Source organism: Culex quinquefasciatus, chromosome 1 (assembly GCF_015732765.1).
Source record: "Culex quinquefasciatus strain JHB chromosome 1, VPISU_Cqui_1.0_pri_paternal, whole genome shotgun sequence".
NCBI classification, from domain to species: Eukaryota; Metazoa; Arthropoda; class Insecta; order Diptera; family Culicidae; genus Culex; species Culex quinquefasciatus.
In genome coordinates this window covers 130,722,294-130,743,095 of record NC_051861.1, presented here as the reverse complement: position 1 = coordinate 130,743,095, position 20,802 = coordinate 130,722,294, and the positions used below count along the sequence as shown (strand labels likewise).

Sequence of the window (20,802 nt, the reverse complement as noted above, 5' to 3'; positions counted from 1 at the left end):
ACAAAAAACACTATTTTTAATTTTTTTATTTTTGATATGTTTTAGAAGGCATAAAATGCCAACTTTTCAGAAATTTCAGGTTGTGCAAAAATCACTGACCGAGTTATGAATTTTTAATCAATACTGATTTTTCAAAAATCGAAATTTTGGTCGTAAAATTTTTCAACTTCATTTTTCGATGTAAAATCAAATTTGCAATCAAAAGTACTTTACTGAAATTTTGATAAAGTGCACCGTTTTCAAGTTATAGCCATATTTAAGTGACTTTTTGAAAATAGTCGCAGTTTTCATTTTTAAATTAGTGCACATGTTTGCCCAGTTTTGAAAAAATATTTTGAAAAGCTGAGAAAATTCTCTATATTTTGCTTATTTGGACTTTGTTGATACGACCTTTAGTTGCTGAGATATTGCAATGCAAAGGTTTAAAAACAGGAAAATTGATGTTTTCTAAGTTTCACCCAAACAACCCACCATTTTCTATCGTCAATATCTCAGCAACTAATGGTCCGATTTTCAATGTTAATATATGAAACATTTGTGAAATTTTCCGATCTCTTCGAAAAAATATTTTGGAATTTTCAAATCAAGACTAACATTTCACAAAGGCCAAACATTCAATATTACGCCCTTTTAAAATGTTTGTCTTGATTTGAAAATTCCAAAAATATTTTTTCGAAAAGATCGGAAAATTTCACAATTGTTTCATATATTAACATTGAAAATCGGACCATTAGTTGCTGAGATATTGACGATAGAAAATGGTGGGTTGTTTGGGTGAAACTTAGAAAACATCAATTTTCCTGTTTTTAAACCTTTGCATTGCAATATCTCAGCAACTAAAGGTCGTATCAACATAGTCCGAATAAGCAAAATATAGAGAATTTTCTCAGCTTTTCAAAATATTTTTTCAAAACTGGGCAAACATGTGCACTAATTTAAAAATGAAAACTGCGACTATTTTCAAAAAGTCACTTAAATATGGCTATAACTTGAAAACGGTGCACTTTATCAAAATTTTAGTAAAGTTTTTGATTGCAAATTTGATTTTACATCGAAAATGAAGTTGAAAAATTTTACGACCAAAATTTCGATTTTTGAAAAATCAGTATTGATTAAAAATTCATAACTCGGTCAGTGATTTTTGCACAACCTGGAAATTTCTGAAAAGTTGGCATTTTATGTCTTCTAAAACATATCAAAAAAAAAAATTAAAAATAGTGTTTTTTTGTAAATCAAGTTTTAGTGATAAAAGTTAAATAAAAAATCACCAAATTTTTTTACCGTGTATTATTTTTTCCAGTGTAGTCCGTATCCATACCTACAACTTTGCCGAAGACACCAAATCGATCAAAAAATTTCTTCAAAAGATACAGATTTTTGAATTTTCATACATCATTTTTGTATGGACAGCTGCCGAATTTGTATGGAAAATTATATGGACAAACTAATGATGCAAAATGGCTTCTTTGGGCATACCGAAGGCACCAAAAAAGTTTCAGCCGGATTAAAAAATACAAAAATTAAAATTGAAGAAAAAAGACCGATTTCGTAGAGAATTGCTCAATTGTCAAATTTTGTCACTTTTAACAATTTTGTAAATTTTTATAATTTTGACAATTTTGTCAATGTTGTCAATTTTGTCAATTTTGTCAATTTTGTCAATTTTGTCAATTTTGTCAATTTTGTCAATTTTGTCAATTTTGTCAATTTTGTCAATTTTGTCAATTTTGTCAATTTTGTCAATTTTGTCAATTTTGTCAATTTTGTCAATTTTGTCAGATTTGTCAATTTTGTCAATTTTGTCAATTTTGTAATTTTTTTCAATTTTGTCAATTTTGTCAATTTTGTCAATTTTGTCAATTTTGCCGATTTTGCTAATTTTGACAATTTTATCAATTTTGCCGATTTTGCTAATTTCGCCATTTTTGCCAATTTTGCTAATTTTGCTTATTTCGACAATTTTGACATTTTGACAATTGTCAAATTTTGTCAATTTTGTCAATTTTAACAATTTTGTAAATTTTTATATTTTTGTCAATTTAGCAATTTTGTCAATTTTTTCAATTTTGTCAATTTTGTCAATTTTGTCAATTTTATCAATTTGGTCAATTTTGTCAATTTTGTCAATTTTGTCAATTTTGTCAATTTTGTCAATTTTGTCAATTTTGTCAATTTTGTCAATTTTGTCAATTTTGTCAATTTTGTCAATTTTGTCAATTTTGTCAATTTTGTCAATTTTGTCAATTTTGTCAATTTTGTCAATTTTGTCAATTTTGTCAATTTTGTCAATTTTGTCAATTTTGTCAATTTTGTCAATTTTGTCAATTTTTTCAATTTTGTCAATTTTGTCAATTTTGTCAATTTTATCAATTTGGTCAATTTTGTCAATTTTGTCAATTTTGTCAATTTTGTCAATTTTGTCAATTTTGTCAATTTTGTCAATTTTGTCAATTTTGTCAATTTTGTCAATTTTGTCAATTTTGTCAATTTTGTCAATTTTGTCAATTTTGTCAATTTTGTCAATTTTGTCAATTTTGTCAATTTTGTCAATTTTGTCAATTTTGTCAATTTTGTCAATTTTGTCAATTTTGTCAATTTTGTCAATTTTGTCAATTTTTTCAATTTTGTCAATTTTGTCAATTTTGTCAATTTTATCAATTTGGTCAATTTTGTCAATTTTGTCAATTTTGTCAATTTTGTCAATTTTGTCAATTTTGTCAATTTTGTCAATTTTGTCAATTTTGTCAATTTTGTCAATTTTGTCAATTTTGTCAATTTTGTTAATTTTGTCGATTTTGTCAATTTTGTCAATTTTGTCAATTTTGTCAATTTTGTCAATTTTGTCAATTTTGTCAATTTTGTCAATTTTGTCAATTTTGTCAATTTTGTCAATTTTGTCAATTTTGTCAATTTTGTCAATTTTGTCAATTTTGTCAATTTTGTCAATTTTGTCAATTTTGTCAATTTTGTCAATTTTGTCAATTTTGTCAATTTTGTCAATTTTGTCAATTTTGTCAATTTTGTCAATTTTGTCAATTTTGTCAATTTTGTCAATTTTGTCAATTTTGTCAATTTTGTCAATTTTGTCAATTTTGTCAATTTTGTCAATTTTGCCATTTTTTGCTAGTTTGCCAATTTTATCAATTTTGTCAATTTTGTAAATTTTGTCAATTTTGTCAATTTTGACAATTTTGACAATTTTGACAATTTTGACAATTTTGACAATTTTGACAATTCTGACAATTTTGACAATTCTGACAATTTTGACAATTTTGACAATTTTGTCAATTTTGACAATTTTGTCAATTTTGTCAATTTTGTCAATTTTGTCAATTTTGTCAATTTTGTCAATTTTGTCAATTTTGTCAATTTTGTCAATTTTGTCAATTTGTCAATTTTGTCAATTTTGTCAATTTTGTCAATTTTGTCAATTTTGTCAATTTTGTCAATTTTGTCAATTTTGTCAATTTTGTCAATTTTGTCAATTTTGTCAATTTTGTCAATTTTGTCAATTTTGTCAATTTTGTCAATTTTGTTAATTTTGTCAATTTTGTCAATTTTGTCAATTTTGTCAATTTTGTCAATTTTGTCAATTTTGTCAATTTTGTCAATTTTGTAAATTTTGTCAATTTTGTCAATTTTGTCATTTTTTTCAATTTTGTCAATTTTGTCAATTTTGTCAATTTTGTCAATTTTGTCAATTTTGTCAATTTTGTCAATTTTGTGAATTTTGTCAATTTTGTCAATTTTGTCAATTTTGTCAATTTTTCCGATTTTGCCAAATTTGCCAAATTTGCCATTTTTGCCATTTTTGCCAGTTTTGCCAATTTTATCAATTTTGGCGATTTTGTAAATTTTGCCGATTTTGTCAATTTTGACAATTTTGTCGATTTTTCCAATTTTGTCAGTTTTACCATTTTGGCCAATTTTATCAATTTTGCCGATTTTAAATATTTTGCCGATTTTGTCAATTTTGTTAATTTTGTAAATAATATCATTCATGCAGATTTTACCAATTTTGACAATTTTGCCAAAAGTTGCGCATTTTATAAATTTTGCCGATTCTGACAATTTTAACTATTTTGACAATTTTGACAATTTTGTAAATGTCAGAAAATTACCGAAATATTCGTAACCCCTCGTCACAATTTTACCCTGTAACTCATCGCGCAGCAGGCTGAGAGCGCAATCTAAAGCATCTGACACACACTGACGTAAAAGTGCCAAAGTGACAGTAATGAAGTTATCGCGCGAGCTAATGGAGAGGAGGAGGGTGCCAGTGCCTAAATCGAAGCAGGCGTCGAATTTCGGCTAGCCCACACTCTGCTTCACACAGGGAAGGAACAGGGGGCTAATTTCGTTAGCCAGCATCAAAAAGGAAACGTTTATTTTCCAATTAAACGGCATCAGCGCACTCTTTTTAGGGGTGGGAAATTTGCATGTTTTTACGGCGTTTGTGCTGTTTTTTTTACAACGCACAACATGTGTGGAATTTGACACCTCTTTGATTGCTTTGACAGGCTACCCAAGTAGTCAACATGTCTGCTTCTGTCAAGCAGAGGATCGAGACTGTGTGAACTTGTTGTTGCTGAGCAGTTTCTTCACTTCCTGGCCATCGCCTACGTTGATCTCCTCCTTAGCCTTCCTGGGCCGAACCTCGACAACGGGACGAAAGTCGCTCCCGTCCTTTCCGTCTCCTTCGGAGTCTTCCACTTCCATGGTCCGGTCCGATTTCTCCCAAACACTTTTCTGCATGGCCGCAATCCAATTGTACGGCCTTCCATCATCGGTCCTATGCTCCGTCCACTCACTCTCCGGCGAATAAATAGTTAGGTGTCAAACGAGTTCTGATCTAAATTGAATACTTATAACTGCCTAAGGAATCCTTACGCAGTGACTTAAAAATTTCATATAATGTTAAGTAAAACAAGAACAATTAAAGAAAACGTGTTGTAATAATAGATAATGAACTTTAATCAAGTCCTACTATACTGCACTAGCGATGTGTAATTTGGTGGTTTACTAGGGTGCCCAGAAAAAAATGACTCCCTGCTCCACAAACTGAAAATGGTTATTTGTAAACATCTGCGCCATTTTTGAGCGAAATTGTGTTAAGATCAACCCATTGATACCCGAGCGTGAAGTCGGTGAAAAAATGTTTGTCGCTAATAACTTTTCAGGAATGAGTTCGACAAAATTGTAAGAAAACTGGATTTTCCATACATTTTGTTTCCCGATGCACGCAAAGTACTCAAATTTACATAATTTGCAATATGGATATCAAACGAAGCGAAATTTGGTTTGCTTTTTCACTGTTCTAGTATTTTAGAAATTAAATGCTTTAGTTTTTACAAAATACCGTATTGTTTATTTGAAACTACTCAAATCAAACGATTTGAAATTTTGCATGCGTTTTCACTGTTTTAGAGTTTTTAATTGAATAACTAAATTTTTTAATGGAACACTAATATTTTTCGAAAGACGACTCAACCCGACGAAAGTTGAACAGGGAATGATTCACAAGCACAGCAGGGCGCAGCAACAACAGAGAATAAAACGCGACCACCACCATTAGCTGTCTAACAGGTTCTGAACTAAAATGAATTCATTAAACTGCCTAAGGAATCCTAAAGCAGTTATTTAAAAAATTATCTTATAAAATTGGATACAGACGACAGGGTCAAATTAAAAACAATTGGCAATTTTAGATAGGGAACTTTAATCAAGTCCTACTATACTGCACTATCGATGTGTAATTGGGGGGTGTACTAGGGTGCTCAAAAAAAAATGGCACAAGAACGGAAAATTGTGTTTTGGGTTATTTTAAACATCTGTGCCACGGTAAAAAAACACGATTAAAAACCATTTCTGATCATTTTTTTCCATTTTAATGCAAAAAAAAAAAAAAAATGGCAAGACAACATTTTTTCGAAGGATCAACTATGACCCCCTTGGAACGAGTTGTCAAGAAGAATCTTTTCTGTCAAGGAGGGCCGAGAAGTAATTATTTTGAAATTGATTTAAAAATCCATTTAAAATCCTTTGCGGTCGCAGAAAGGGTAATTATACTCAGAAAGATAAGCTTTATCGTTGTGAAACAACATTATCACAAATGTAAGCTTCATTTTAGGACACAATTTTGAGCGAAACTTTTCAGGAGTGAGTTTCACAGCTTTGGTATGTTCGACAAAGTTGTAGTTGTAGCTAATTTCACGTTTTGGGGATATTTCGATGGAACTAGTGCACCCTGCAGACAAAACGGATTTTTCATACATATTTTTTCGTTTTTCCCCAAAGTACTCAAGGTACTAAAATTTTCATAATTTGCAATATGGTTATCAAACTAAGCGAAATTTGGTTTGCCTTTTCACTATTCTAGTATTTTAGGAATTAAATGCATCTGTTTTCAAGAAAATACCGCATTTTTTTCAAAAAATACTAAATTTTTTACAAAATACCGTATTTTTTCAAAAATACACAAATTTCACAATTTGCATCATGGGTATCAAACAAAGCGAAATTTAGTTTGCTTTTTCTTTTTAATAGTGTTTTTTTTTTTGGATAAATAGTAATTTGTTTACAAAAACCGTACTTTTTTAAAGTACATACTCATATTTTTAAAATGTGCAATATGGGTATCAAACGACTTGAAATTTTGCATACAGTTTCACGGTTTTAGAGTTTTTCGAATTAAGTACAAAAATTTTCACAAACTACCTATTTTATTAAGTATTCAAATTTTCATAATTTGCAATTGGGTATCAAACGATTTGAATTTTTGCATACATTTTCAATGTTTTAGAGTTTTTTTAATTAAATACTAAAATTTTCACAAAATACCGTATTTTTTTGAAAGTACTAAAATTTTCATAATTTGCAATATGGGTATCAAACGATTTGAAATTTTTCACACAGTTTCATGATTTTAGAGTTTTTTGATTTTATAGTAAAATTTTCACAAAATATCGTGTTTTTTTAGGTACTCATATTTTTATAATTTTCGAACGATTTGAAATTTTGCAGACATTTTCACTGTTTTAGAGTTTTTTGAATTAAATACTAAAATTTTCACAAAATACCTTATTTTTTTTGAAAGTACTAAAATTTTTATAAATTGCAATATGGGTATCAAAAGATTTGAAATTTTGCATACATTTTCACTGTTTTAGAGGTTTTTGAATTAAATACAAAAATGTTCACAAAATACCTTATTTTTTTGAAAGTTCTCAAATTTTCATTATATACAGTATGGGTAACAAACGATTTAAAATTTTGCATACATTTTCATGGTTTTAGAGTTCTTTTATTTGATACTAAAATTTTCACAAAATACCGTTTTTTTATAAAGTACTCATATTTTTATAATTTGCAATATGGGTATCAAACGATTAGAAATTTGACATACATTTTCACTGTTTTAGAGTATTTTGAATTAAATACTAAAATTTTCACAAAAGCCTTATTTTTTGAAAGTACTAAAATTTTCATTATTTTAATTATTTAATACCCATCGAAATATGGTATACTTTTTCACTTTCATTAGAGTTTATTTGATAGTTACTAAAATTTTCACAAAAACCGTATTTTTTTTCAAAAATACCCAAATATTCATGATTTGTAATATGGGTATAAAAAATACGGCATTTTGTGAAAATTTGAGCATTTCATTAAGATAGATGTGTGGAAATTTCAGTTTATTTGGTCTATAAAACCCGGAAATGACATGGTACTCGTTCAGACACTTCGTGATTCAAGAAAAACGTTTAAAATTTTCAAATTTAAATTGTTTCTCGCTGACTTTTAGGAAACACTTTTATCATACTTTCAGAAAAGATATTCAAAAAAAATCAATTTTTGAGTGAGACTTAAAAGAAAATCACTAATCTTAACGTTTTCACGCAGCCAAAAAAAACACAATTCTGAAACACTCCTGATATCGGTTAAAGCTTTCCCCCTTTTTTTCGAAAGATGGTCCAAATCCCACCGGGACATTCCGCGCTCAAAATCCTTCGGGACATCCGTTTTCCCTCTATTTTTCTGCTGGTGGTCGCGTCGTGATAGCTCGAGGCAGTTTTCCGCAATGCCCACGTGGCGCGGGCGCGTAAGGTTTCCAGGCAAAACGCAACGCTTGCTTAGATAGAGGGGGTGATCTGCGGCATTGCTCAAAAAAAAAGAAGGGGAAAAAAGTTGGAAAATTATCCGGTGATTAGTGAATTGTTGTATTGAATTAATTTTCGGGTTTTTGCGTGCGATTATCGTGATGACGACCGTGGAATATGAACGCACACAATAGATAGAAGGTGATTATCTTGTTATTGTTTGGCTTGTAATGTAGTCATATTTTTGTATGTTTTCGTTTTTCATCATGTTGCCATGCTGGGGTTGATTTGTGGATTATGCTTTGTCGTCCACCGCAGCCAGCAGCCAGCATCAAAGGGATCATAATAATAATGGTGAGATTAGCAGCTCGAGATGATAACTTTTGGGACTTCCGTTGCTGGTGGTGGCGAAGGAAGATTGAATCTGCATTTTCGATGCTTGATGGGGTGAAATAGAACTGGTTCGACAACTTTGTCGATTAAGAAGCAGGGAGTGACTTTAACTGTTGACTTTTGTAAAACCAAACCAATGCAAAAATAAGCAAGAAATCATTTTAAAACCACAATCAGTTTGTTAAATAAAGGCAGTGGGATGCCAAAGAAGAATTATATCAAAAGAAATTAGGTTGGTTTATTTTCAATACCGTAATTAACCCGGGGTGACATTGGAAAAACTTAGATTTATTTTTCAAATATTCTTCGAACGGAAACTATTTTGTCTGAAGATTTAAAATTTTAAAACATGTAGACCACACGATGTCTATGTACGTTTTTACCAAATATTTATTTCAAAAGTGCTTTAAACAGTTTTGTTGTAAAAAGTTATTTGAAAAAAACGGGGTGACTTTGATAGTCACTGTGTTTCTTACAAATTTCAGCCTGTGTGCATATTTAATGTATTACGACAAATTGACCATTGAGGAGGTTAATTTGAATGTTTTATTCGAAAAAAATCGCTATGAAATGTTTGTTTAATTTTATTGAACAACTTTTTATAATTTTTTTACAGATCTAAGGTTCTGTTAATAAAAAGTTCCAAATTTTATTAAAATTCGCTAGAAAATGATTTTTAGTATCAAAATTTAAAAAGTTGCTGTCACCAAAACAAATCTTGCAGCATGAATTAAAAAAATGCAAATTTCTCTTAAAACTTGTTCTACCGAAAATGTTATTTTAGTGTAAAATTGTCCACAGAATTCGATGGAGCAGTTCGTTTTCCGATTCGATTAGAATTTTCGAGAAAAACGTGAAACTTTGAGAGTTTTGAAATAATGCTCTTTATCAATGTTTCCCTTATTATAGTTGGGCCGTTGAAAATATTTCTCAAAGTTTATGTTGTCTCACCTCATTTCCAAATTGGTGCGAAAATCAGAAGCTAAAACTGTGTTTTTTAACTTCAATTTTTTAATGGAATAAGACGTATAATCAAATGAAAACAATCTAAAATGAATATTTCTGCATTGAAATTTTTTTGAATTTTTATGCAATTCCGATGAACAACACCGCAAAAACTCAGGCAAAAACATTTTTTCGCAAAAAAAGTCCTTAATACTTATATATTTTGGAAACTAATGATTTCAAAACAACTTGGCTCGCAATTTAAGTTTTCATAATTGTTTAACATTTCAAATTTGAAATGTTATGCTAGTCTTGATTCCAAAATTTTCAAAATATTTTTTTTCGGACGAATCATAAAATTTCACTAATGTTTCACTTAGTTGCTGAAATATTGGCATTAGAAAATGTGGAAATGATTGGATGAAACTTATAAAAAAAAACTTAAATTTTCTTTTGCATTTATTCGCTGTATTTCAGCAACCAGAGCTCCAATCTTCAATACTGATTGGAAATTTTCTGAATTTTTCGAAAAAATATTTTCTGGCAATACATCATATCTAAAAAAAATCAAAAAACGGGTTTTTATAAATAAAATTCAACTTTAAGGGGCTATATATTGAAAAAGGTATTATTTTTTTCATTATTTTTTCTACACTTTATCAAAATATCTGTGAACTTCTTTTCGATTGCAAATTCGATTTTACATTTGAAACTAATGAAAAAAAAACTAAAATTACTATTTAAAAAAAAAACACATTTTTCAAGAAAAATTCTTGCTTAAAAGTTGCGGTATTTTGCCCCTTAAACATGTTTATCATATCAAAAGATAAAAAAAGTGATGATTTTTGAAAAAATAAATAATTTGAAATCGGTAAAAAAACCGCGTGCCTATTTTTTCTGAATAGTCCTCATTGCTACACAGACAAACAGACGAAAATCATTGAATAAATTCATCATGACATCATCAATCACGAGTGAACTGCGCAAAACGCGTAAAAGTGTGCGTGCAAACAGTTTCAATCAGCTGTCAAACGCATGTAAATAAGCAGTGGTGAATTCAAAATCAATGTAGTGAGTTTCAGAACATCCGAACTGACTGTTTTATTGTTGATTATAGGATTTTAATAGTTGGAGTTGGAGAAATACGACGAGTGCTGCGCGATTTGGATGGATTTTTATGCCAAACATGTGCCAAGTAAATTCACCGATTAAAACAAAAAAAAAAATGAAAAATGTTACTTTTCGATATTTGTGCTGAAAAGTTCAACTTTTCAACACCCATTTCAGTGTTGAAAAAATTAACTTTTCGGACTTGGTTCTGAAAGGTATTAATTTTCCATTCTGCTATTTTTGGTAAAGAAAAGTAGGCCGTTTCGTCGCTCGAGAATGACAGGAAAAGTTAGTAGTTTCACGACGGAATTGCAAAATAGAAATTTTCCAAATCGATCGAAAAATTCCTTCCAAAGTTACAGATTTTCGAATATTAACGTACCATTTTTGTATGGACAGCTGCCAACATTGTGTGAAGCCTTGTATGGGTGAACCAATGACACAAAATGGCCTCTTTGGTCATAGGGAATTGCCCCACAATGATTGAACCAGACAAAAAATAAATAAATAAATACCAAGTCCGTTTTTTGTGATGAATTGTTCATTTTTGAAATGTATTCATTTTCAATTGATTTGAATTTTGATACAATCTTTAATTTTTTATTACATTTTCTCTAAAAAAACTTCTTGAATCGTATAATCTTCCAAAAAAAAAGTTTTTGTTCAGATGATTCATACATTATTAAAGTTGTGCTACTATCAAAAATTTACAAGATATCATTAAATCCATGAAAATATTTCTGTCTTGGTCCAGTAATTTAATATTTGGAAAAATATCTAAAGGTCTTTATTTCAGTAAAAGTGTATAAATAAGCAAGGGTATTCTGAATAGTTGTAAATAATGTTTTTGCCTTCCTCACCTCACTGAGGCAAGGCTATAAAATCACTCAAAAATTGAACTTTTTAAATAAGCCTCCCAGATATACCTTTACGTATACATATCGACTCAGAATCAAATTCTGAGCAAATGTCTGTGCGTGTGGATGGACGTAGAATTTTTTTTTCTCACTCACTTTTCTCGGAACTGGCTCGACCGATTTTGTCCGGATCTATGTTTTTGGATTTGCCTTCAGGTTCTTTAAGTCTTTTTTAAATTTCATCCGGCTTGGTGCAGTACTTTAAAAGATATGTTCGAAAAACTGTTTTGGTTGATACTAAAAAGGGTCATTATTTACATAATTTGAAAGCTCCGGCGGATAGCTGTCGGAACTTTACGCTCAGTGCACGCACACAAACACTGCAGTGCTTTCAAATTGTTCATTAAATTTATCATACCTAGATGGCAGCACTCAGATGTATAGTGTCTTTACTAAGTAAGCGTTAGCCAAAGCTTTCGTAGTGTGTGGTTGCAAGGCTTTTAGGAGGAAGGCAGCAACCACCTTCCGGTGGATTAAGTAACGTTTTTTTTTCTATAAGTAAATAAATTTCGCAATAACCTAAACTTGTTGAGTTTTTTTTCTTCTAGTTTTTACACTTTTGTACGACTTTCAATTTTTATTTTATGTCTGTTTTCAACGTACCTTATTTTGGTCTTTTTTTGAGATTCAATAAATGCAAAAAAATGTTTAAGAATTATCAACTCAATCTGAAGTACTTCTGTTGAATGTATAAATAATGCTTTCTGATTAAAAATACCTTAAAAATGTAAGGAAAAATTGGTTAAAAACATTTTAATATTAAATGTTGGCATATGCAATATTAAACAAAAGTTTTTTTTTTTCGAATGTATATAATTAAGAAACGACAAATTGAGGTAGAGCATTGATTACTTGTTATTATACCAAATTTCATCGATATTGGTATCGACACTGCTTAATTTGGGGTTTCACTGCTATTGCATCGAGTTCGAATATCAAAGTATCCCCCCTCAAATAAGTATTTCCTTCACGTACGCATTTCCGTTTTCTGTAATACTGTATATTCCCTCGCCCAAAATGGACAGACACGACGTTGTTGCCCACTGCTGTCCAGCTTCGATCCGGAAGGCTCGATTCGTTTCCAAATGCACAATTTCACCCCCACTTTTTTTTTCTTTTTTTGCAGAACGAAAACCCGGAAACGAAGCAAAAGTGGGCCGCCCGGCTGCTCGGGAAGCTCCGCAAGGACATCACCCACGACAGCCGGGAGAACTTTGTGCACTGCATCTCGAAGAAGAAAACGTCCATGTGCATCCTGTCCAACCCGGACCAGAAGGGCAAAATGCGCCGAATAGATTGCCTGCGGCAGGCCGACAAGGTACACAGGGAGCGCCACCACAGACAACTAGATGATGTAATTCGGACGTTTTTTTTTTGGTTTTTAGGTTTGGCGCCTGGACCTCGTCATGGTGATCCTGTTCAAGGCGATCCCCCTCGAGAGCACCGACGGCGAACGGCTCGAGAAGGCCTGCTTCTGCACCAGCCCGAGCCTCTGCATCAATCCGTACCACATACAAGTATTAATCAAGGAGTTGGATCTCTATCTGGCCAACTTTATCAAATGTGAGTATTATTATCCCGAGAGGGGCGAGCAAGAGGTGAAGGAAGCCCCTTTTTCCTTCGAAAAGCAAAAAAAAGAAAAGATATTCTTTTGAGATATCGACACTAGTGTTTAGATGAGTGGGCAGAATCCTTTGAGAGGGCGAGGGCGACCGATCCGATGGACCTGAAATCTCCCCTGAAAAAAAAATCAACTATATTATTATCAGGCGAAAACAAAAACAGAAAAAAATGCCGAAAAGAGGGAAACAAGCAACCTTTGTTGTGAAGTGGTTCATCACATTAGTTTAAGAGAGTGAGTGAGTGAGTGATCTCTCCATTAGAGTTTTGACCTTCGCGGAACACTTGACCGATTAGATTCCAGCTGGAGAAGATCGAAGTTGGCTGGCTGGTGTGTGTTGTTTGAGGTGGACAACGACAACACAGACAAGCTGACGAAAATCTGCCTTTTTGCATCATTGGTTTGTTAGTTCAAGTTTCCATACAATTTTGACTGTTGTCCATGTACAATGGTAAGAAAAAGTTCGAGAAATTTTATCTTGAGAAGAGATTTTCTAATTGATTTGGTGTTCACTAATAAAAAGACGTAAATCTTTGTTGAAACTCTTTATTCACGAATTTAACGAAGAATTTAAATATCTGGAAACTACAGGCGATTATTAGATGCTTGGTGTAGTGTGCGCGTTCACAACTAGATGGCTTTAGTGTTTCGCATTGATTTATGTCTGTTTGTCTATTTACTTCGAAATTTTTTAATTAATCATAACTTTTTGAAATGGCTCAAAATTCTTATTTTTGACATTTTGATGTGTTGGGCTGACCTTTAAAATTTGAAACAGAACATTTCACAAATTTCACTAAATTTTCTTTTTTTGAAAAAAAATCGGTCTTCCAGTTCCCAAGATGTCGGTGATCAAAAAACAGCTAATTTAGCACGTGGTAACACTAAGAAAATCTTTTTTTTTTCATTTTTTAATCTTAGCAACCAAATTGAAAAAAAAAAACAAAAAGTAGGTAAAAAAATAAAAAAAACAATGTTTTTTGAAAATCAATTTTGAAAACTCTGCGAAAAAAATTTCACCTACTATTTTGCCGCGATCAAAAATGTTCATAAAAAATTAAGTTTTTTTTTATTTTCACATGCCATTTTGTGTGGACAGCTGCCAAATAAGTATGGAAAATGATGATGCAAATTGGCTTTTTTGGGCATACGCATACATTTTAATGTGGAAATATACTTCATAAATCTTCAAGTTACTTTGTTTTTGTTTTGTATTACTTTTTTCATATTGAAATATTAGTTTGCAGGAGTGTTTTTTGGAGTTCTATAATGTTGTTAAGCAAACCAAAACACAAAAAAATTGCATTTCATTTTATCAGTTCGTTCCTCTTGTAAGGTCAGCTGGCATTCGTTTCTTCTCCTCAGAAACCATCTCTTTTTCCGATAACGAATTGCATTAGATCCATCCAAACATTAAAAACACATGTAGGGTGTGGTCTCACAAGTTACTTAACTTATTTTCTTTCCTGTGTCCCGGGACGTCCAACCACTCCCCCCCCCCCAAAATCATCAAGGAAAAAGCGCGCCGACAAACGAAACAAAACCGCCGCCGCGCCAAGAATATCAATTTGATAGTTTGGTTCATCCAAGTAGGCCCCCCGCTTGTCCTGCACTGGTCACGGATCAATTCCTACTCCTCGGCCCGCGATAGCCATCTATTACCGAATTTCTATTAAATCATCAAGTTGGGCTTCTCATGGCCTGCTGCCTGCCTGCCCGGCCTGTCAAAAGGTTCGGCTCGGCACACACATCTACACGCGGGGGAATTGGCCAAAATACAGGGTATCGGTCGCGGTATCGGTCGCGCTTTTCGGTGGTATGTTTTGGATTGTTTTTATTTGTGCTGGCCGATCGACACTGCCTCATCTTCTGCCGGAGAGTGGTGTGGTGATTATGAACCTTCAGGCTTTTGGGGAAGCATGATTTGACAGTTTTTGTATGTTTTTTGAAAAAAAAAAAAAAAAATGCATGGTATTGACTTGTACACTCTTGAAAGTTTCAAACTTATTATCTGCACTCTTGATAAGAGTGCAGAATGCCCAAAAAACTGGAGTGTAAATGGCACTTCACACTTTAATTACCTTGTAACTGTTACGAAAAAATCACACCCCTAAGTTGATCAGAGTCTCTTCTTTATAAGCAATGTACAACGAATAGAAAAGTACCGAACTCTGCACAGCAACAGGGTGACGCTGATTATGAGTCTGGTATGCAGTGTGATGAGTGTGATATGCATACATGTTTGAAACTATGACATCTCTCGAAACCAACTTTATCACAAAATAACATATTTAAATCACAAAAGAGCATATCACCATTTGGCCGAAAACGAACAGCAACAGTTTAAAGGAAAACACTTTTAAATTATATCAAAAAGTTCAAAAAGTACTTCAAAATATTGTACTCTGCCTCTAATTCCAAGCCATCCGTTCCATCTTCGAACGCTCGCTGCTACTAATTTTGACAGGTCACAAATCTCTCACAAAAACAACGACCGAAATCGTAAAAAATGTCAATTCGACCAATCTACAAAACGGTCAAAACGACCAAAATTACCAAATTGACAAAAATGGTCAAACGATCAAAACGGCTAAAAAATCGGAAAAGACCAATACGACATAAATGACATACAGCCATGCCCCGGTTTTGCACTGCTCCAGTTTTGATTCGTTAAGTTGCCTCGGTTAAGCACGGCCCAGTGCTCATTGAAGCACAGAGCTTATGGAATTTTGGCTAAATGAGAGACATTGGCTATAATCCTATGAAAAATCATCCAATTTTCAAAAAAATAAAGTGTTTTGAAATTGGGATGATGTCACCCTGGGTGCAGAATAGTTGTCCGCAGAGCGGCCTCAATTTAGAACTGTCAAAGCGGAACCAATTTACTGTTCGCATAATTATACCAAGAAGTGGCAAGTATTGGGATCGATCTATAATTTATTTAGTCAGGAATAAAAAAAAAATCGATGGCTATTGAGGCATTCGAAGTCAAAACATCTTAATAAGAGATTGAAATCTAGATTGGCATAATTCGTCGCTAAAATTTTATAATCGCTATGTCTCACGCAAAACCTATGTTTATGACGCTTTTTTTAATGTTAGCGTCGAATTATCAATAACTATGAATAGTACTTTCCAAATAATATTGGATAATCTTACTCCGATATTATCACTACACATCAAAGATACATAATCTCGGAACTTCCATTCGGTTGCTCTTCTCATTCACGAAATTCCACCCACTTTTGACAAAATTTTTCATCACGTGGAAAACAAAAAAGGCGTCTTTTGGCCGCCATCGTTTAGTCTACGAAGAAAAAAGTGCGAAGCACTTAATTTGTCATCGAAAACATCAACATCAACAGATCCAAAATGTTTCATAATAATTCACTTCAGCAGCAAAAAATATGTCACGCTTGAGCTTGAACATAGCCTTCTACTTTGTTTATGTTTACAGCTGTAGTGCAGTTGTATTAGTGGGGAGCAGTGGGGAGCTTTCGAAAATCACGTTACGCATTCTGTCTTTTCAGCACCCAGATGTCACCTATCCTTTGCAGTTATAATTAAATGATTTTTTTTACAGAAATACATATATTTCCTGCGTTTGGAAAATACAATGTTTCTCAAAAAAATACACAAAATTTTAGTTATTGCAACATGGGTATCAAATGATCGGTATTTTTCCATACATTTCAAATGTAGCAAAAAAAGTTTTCAAAACACTCAAAATATTCACAAAACTAGGTATTTTCTAAAAAAAAAAACACGAACTCAGTTTTTAGAATATGGGTATCAAATGGTCAGGATTTTTTCATACATTTCGAAAGTAACATCAAACATTTTTGAAAACACTCAAAATTTTCACAAAACAACGTTTTTTTTTTAAAAAAAAACCCTAAATTTCAGGTTTAACAATACGGTTATCAAATGATCGGGATTTGCTCATACATTTCGAAAGTATTTTTTTTTTTGAAAATACTCAGAATTTTCACAAAACTACGTATTTTTGAAAAAAAAACAAATTTCAGTTTTTCATAAATTTCGAAAAAATACTCAAAATTTTCACAATACTACGTATTTTCGAAAAATTCTCAAAATTTCAGTTTTTACAATATGAGTGTACATATTGTAACCAAACTGAAATTTTGAGTATTTTTTCGGAAATACGTAGTTTTGTGAAAATTCTGAAATATTTTCAAAAAAAAAAATACTTTCGAAATGTATGAAAAAATCCCAATCATTTGATACCCATATTGTAAAAGAGTGAAGTTTAGCGATTTTTTTTGAAAATACGTAGTTTGTGAAAATTTGAGTACATTGAAAAAAAAAAGTTTTCATTTGATACCCATATTGTAAAACCTCGATTCAATTTTCAAAAGGTCTGCATAGAAAATCCATAACTCATAACTTGTTTTGTAAATTTAATCGAGAAATACTAAAATTTTGAGTAGTTTTTTTTCGAAAATACGTAGTTTTGTCAAAATGACCAAACTCACCAAATCAACCAAATTACAAAATCGATCAGAAAGACTTATAGACCAAAACAGGCAAAAAGATCGAAATGACAAAAAACAACAAAAAATGCCAAGTTGACCAAATTTACTGAGGAAAAAAATCGACAAAAAATTCCATAACGACCAAATCGACCAAAAAAGCCAAAATGGCAAAATCAACCAAAACTACCTAAATGTACAAAACGACCAAAATGACAAAAAATACCAAATTGACAAAAATGGCTAAACGACCAATACAAGCTAAAAAGGTCGAAATGGCCAAAACGACCGAAATGACCAAATCGCCCAAAATGGGCCAAACGATAGAAATGATGAAAACTACCAAAATGGACAAAACGGCCACCGACAAAAAAAATACCAAATCGACCAAAAAGGCCAAAATTTCGAATTTAGAGTTATTTCCTTTCTTAACATTATGCCGATTTTACAGCTTTAATTTTAACTGAACTCTTAAAAAGAGAACAGTTTATCCAAAAAACAAATATTTGTTATTTTTACATAACACATTCATTACCTTGTAATTCTTAATTAGAAATTAACCCGTTTACGCTATCAAAATCCCTGCTAGATTAGCAACGGATTACAACGGAGAGAAAAGAAAAGAAAAACTTCGCACAGACAGCAACAGGGTGACCAGCTCAGTTTGACAGCTTGCAACGTTGACGTTGCGTGCTTCGAGTTGTTTGACAGATGGAGGCGGAAGAGTCCTCCGATCCCTTTCAAAACAAACTGTTCTGTTTGACAGCTGTCAATGCTCTCGAGCCAGCGCTGTCACAGGGCACAGCATTTTGACAGCTGGAACTATTTTGCAAATTTTGACAGCTAGGTTTTTTTTTTGCAAAAAAAAGAAACTAAAATCAATTCCCTTAAATTACTTAAGATCCGACGATCCTCCAAAGTGAAGATAACCGTCAGATAATTTAACTTAGCCTCTTTTTACTTTGTGTTTTACTTCTTTTCGCGGGAGATCCATTTTATCTGAAGCATCTTTTTTCATTCTTTTTACCTTTTTTGAGTGTATCTCTTTTCACCCTTCCTTCCCACGTGGATTCTTTTTTATCTCTTTTTTCGTGTCTTCATGTTTTGTTTAGCCTCTGCCTTTTGTTTGCCCGACGGACCAGCGACGATCGATGTCGACAAAGGAAAACAAGCAAAAAACATAACAACATTAAGAAAAATATCTCGCGCGAGTCTCTCTGTCTGTCTGGACCGACCGGGAGTTGATCCTCGCGGAGTGCTACCTCTTTGGTCAAAAGACCACTTCAAAAGTGTTTTGTTTTGTTTTCTTTCTCACAATCGTTCGGGTTTCGAGACTTGGGCTCCTTTGTCTTGCCCCGAGAACGGCAATATTTACACCGCAGATCAATAAGCACTTTACGAAAAATGGGGGAAAAAAGGTTGAAATTTGAGTCTGGCGAAATTTGCTCAACTCTTTCGTCAAATTTCGAGATCGGAATCTTTTGGTGAAGGTGTGAAGACGGGTCAAATTTTTGGGTATTTTTTCTCCCTCCAGTTTGTTTACAGCAAATATTGACCCCTAAGTTTTTTTGTTGTTGGGAAACTGAAAGTGAAATTCTGCGAATTTTGGCGTAAAGTGTTGGCCCGATCGCTCTCAGGCGATAAGTGGCCGGAAAATGATCAAAATGTGGGAACATCTGTTTGGGAACCAAATTTAAGCCGAAATCATCCCGAAAAAAAAACGTTTCAATTGCATTCTCGTCCTAAAACCATAATCATTCCAATAGAAACAATCCCGTCTATAAACTCCTTTCTTTTGTTTTTCTCTTCGAACAGGTTTCAGGTAAGTTTCGAACTCCTCTCCTTGTACGCAAACTTTACACAGTTTACACGTAAAAAATATTAAATACACCTTTTTTGCTGCACCTTTTTTATACCAACATCCGAACGAAACCGAAACCAAGTACAAACAAAACAATCACACAAAACAGCGCTTGATTGACAGTAGATGCGATTGTTTTCGTAGTCGGCAGTTGTTTTCTTTTTTTGACACCTTCAAATTTTTACCCAAAACTTTTCAATTGAAATATAGAACTCCAAACAGCTTAGTTTTTACTTTTTTTTCGTTGTGGTAGTTTGTAGCGAAAAATTGAGCGTTTTTACACCCAACAAATTCAATACTTTTCACTACCCCTTCTCTTTTTTTGGCTAACAAAATCGTCAACCGAGCAAACAATTTGATCATTGCTTTATTCTTTTTTCTCTCTCTCTTTTTCTTCTCTTTTTATTCCCTTTTTTAATATCGCACACTTAAAAAAACCAAAAAAAAACTCAAAACCCCTCCAGCGACGAGGAAAACCAGGGTGAAAAGTCGCACAACTCGTCGTCGTCGGGCCGCGGCGGCAAATATTCCAAGGGAAACAATGGCAACGGTAACAATGGCAACAGTAACCACAACAACAACAGCAGCCACAGCCACAGCCATCACAGCAGCCGGGCCTTTTCGTACGACTTTATCGCGCCGACCGGCGTCTTCACCTCGTCCGAGCTGTGGAGCATCACGCAAGGTTTGCTTTGTTTTTGTGCACTTTTTTTTGAATTTTATCGATTTTTTAACGTAAAAAGCGATACTTACCTACTGAAATATTATTTTTTATCAAAGAGACTGATGGATTTGAAATGGGTTACATTTGCACTAACATTTTAAGGTATTTTCGAAGAATTTCTCTTTTTTTTAGGTTTTCTTTTTAGGACTGGATTTGTGTATTCTCTTCAGTTTCTTTCCAGGTTTAAAGTACTTTTCTTTAGAATATCTTTTCAGAATGTCTCCTATTTACCATGATGATGATTGGAATGCTGTGATATTATGGCACTACTCCATAACTTATCGTTGGATAATAGCAAAATTGGAACAAAATCTGTTTAAAATGACACTCATCAATAAATGAACGTCTTGTTATAAAAAATGGTATCGATTGGATCCGAACATCCCTAAATGTTTTAAATAATGTAAATATTTTTTGAATTTAAATTGATATGTAAAACAATTGCTAACAAGTTTAGTGGCCCAATCTCTTTAATTGATCAAAATTGTCAAAATTTTCAAAATTTCCAAAATTTTCAAAATTGTCAAAATTGTCCAAATTGTCAAAGTTTTCAAAATTGTCAAAATTGTCAAAATTGTCAAAATTGTCAAAATTGTCAAAATTGTCAAAATTGTCAAAATTGTCAAAATTGTCAAAATT

The 20,802-nt window shown here is 32.5% G+C and overlaps 1 protein-coding gene across 9 annotated transcripts in view; it reads left to right on the top strand.

The window, feature by feature from the left end:
• Positions 1-20,523, top strand: part of LOC6041670 (nuclear factor 1) — a 38,802-nt gene extending 18,279 nt beyond the window's left edge. For 8 of the 9 annotated variants that reach the window (XM_038266782.1, XM_038266780.1, XM_038266779.1 and 5 more), the window contains 4 exons: positions 12,591-12,782; positions 12,850-13,027; positions 19,394-19,400; positions 19,904-20,523. In XM_038266782.1, coding sequence (XP_038122710.1) covers positions 12,591-12,782; positions 12,850-13,027; positions 19,394-19,400; positions 19,904-20,264 — 738 coding nt within the window. In that variant the 3' untranslated portion in view covers positions 20,265-20,523. The remainder of the gene's footprint in view (positions 1-12,590; positions 12,783-12,849; positions 13,028-19,393; positions 19,401-19,903) is intronic. The other variant, XM_038266783.1, reaches the window with a different exon arrangement.
• The last annotated feature ends 279 nt before the right edge of the window (positions 20,524-20,802 follow it).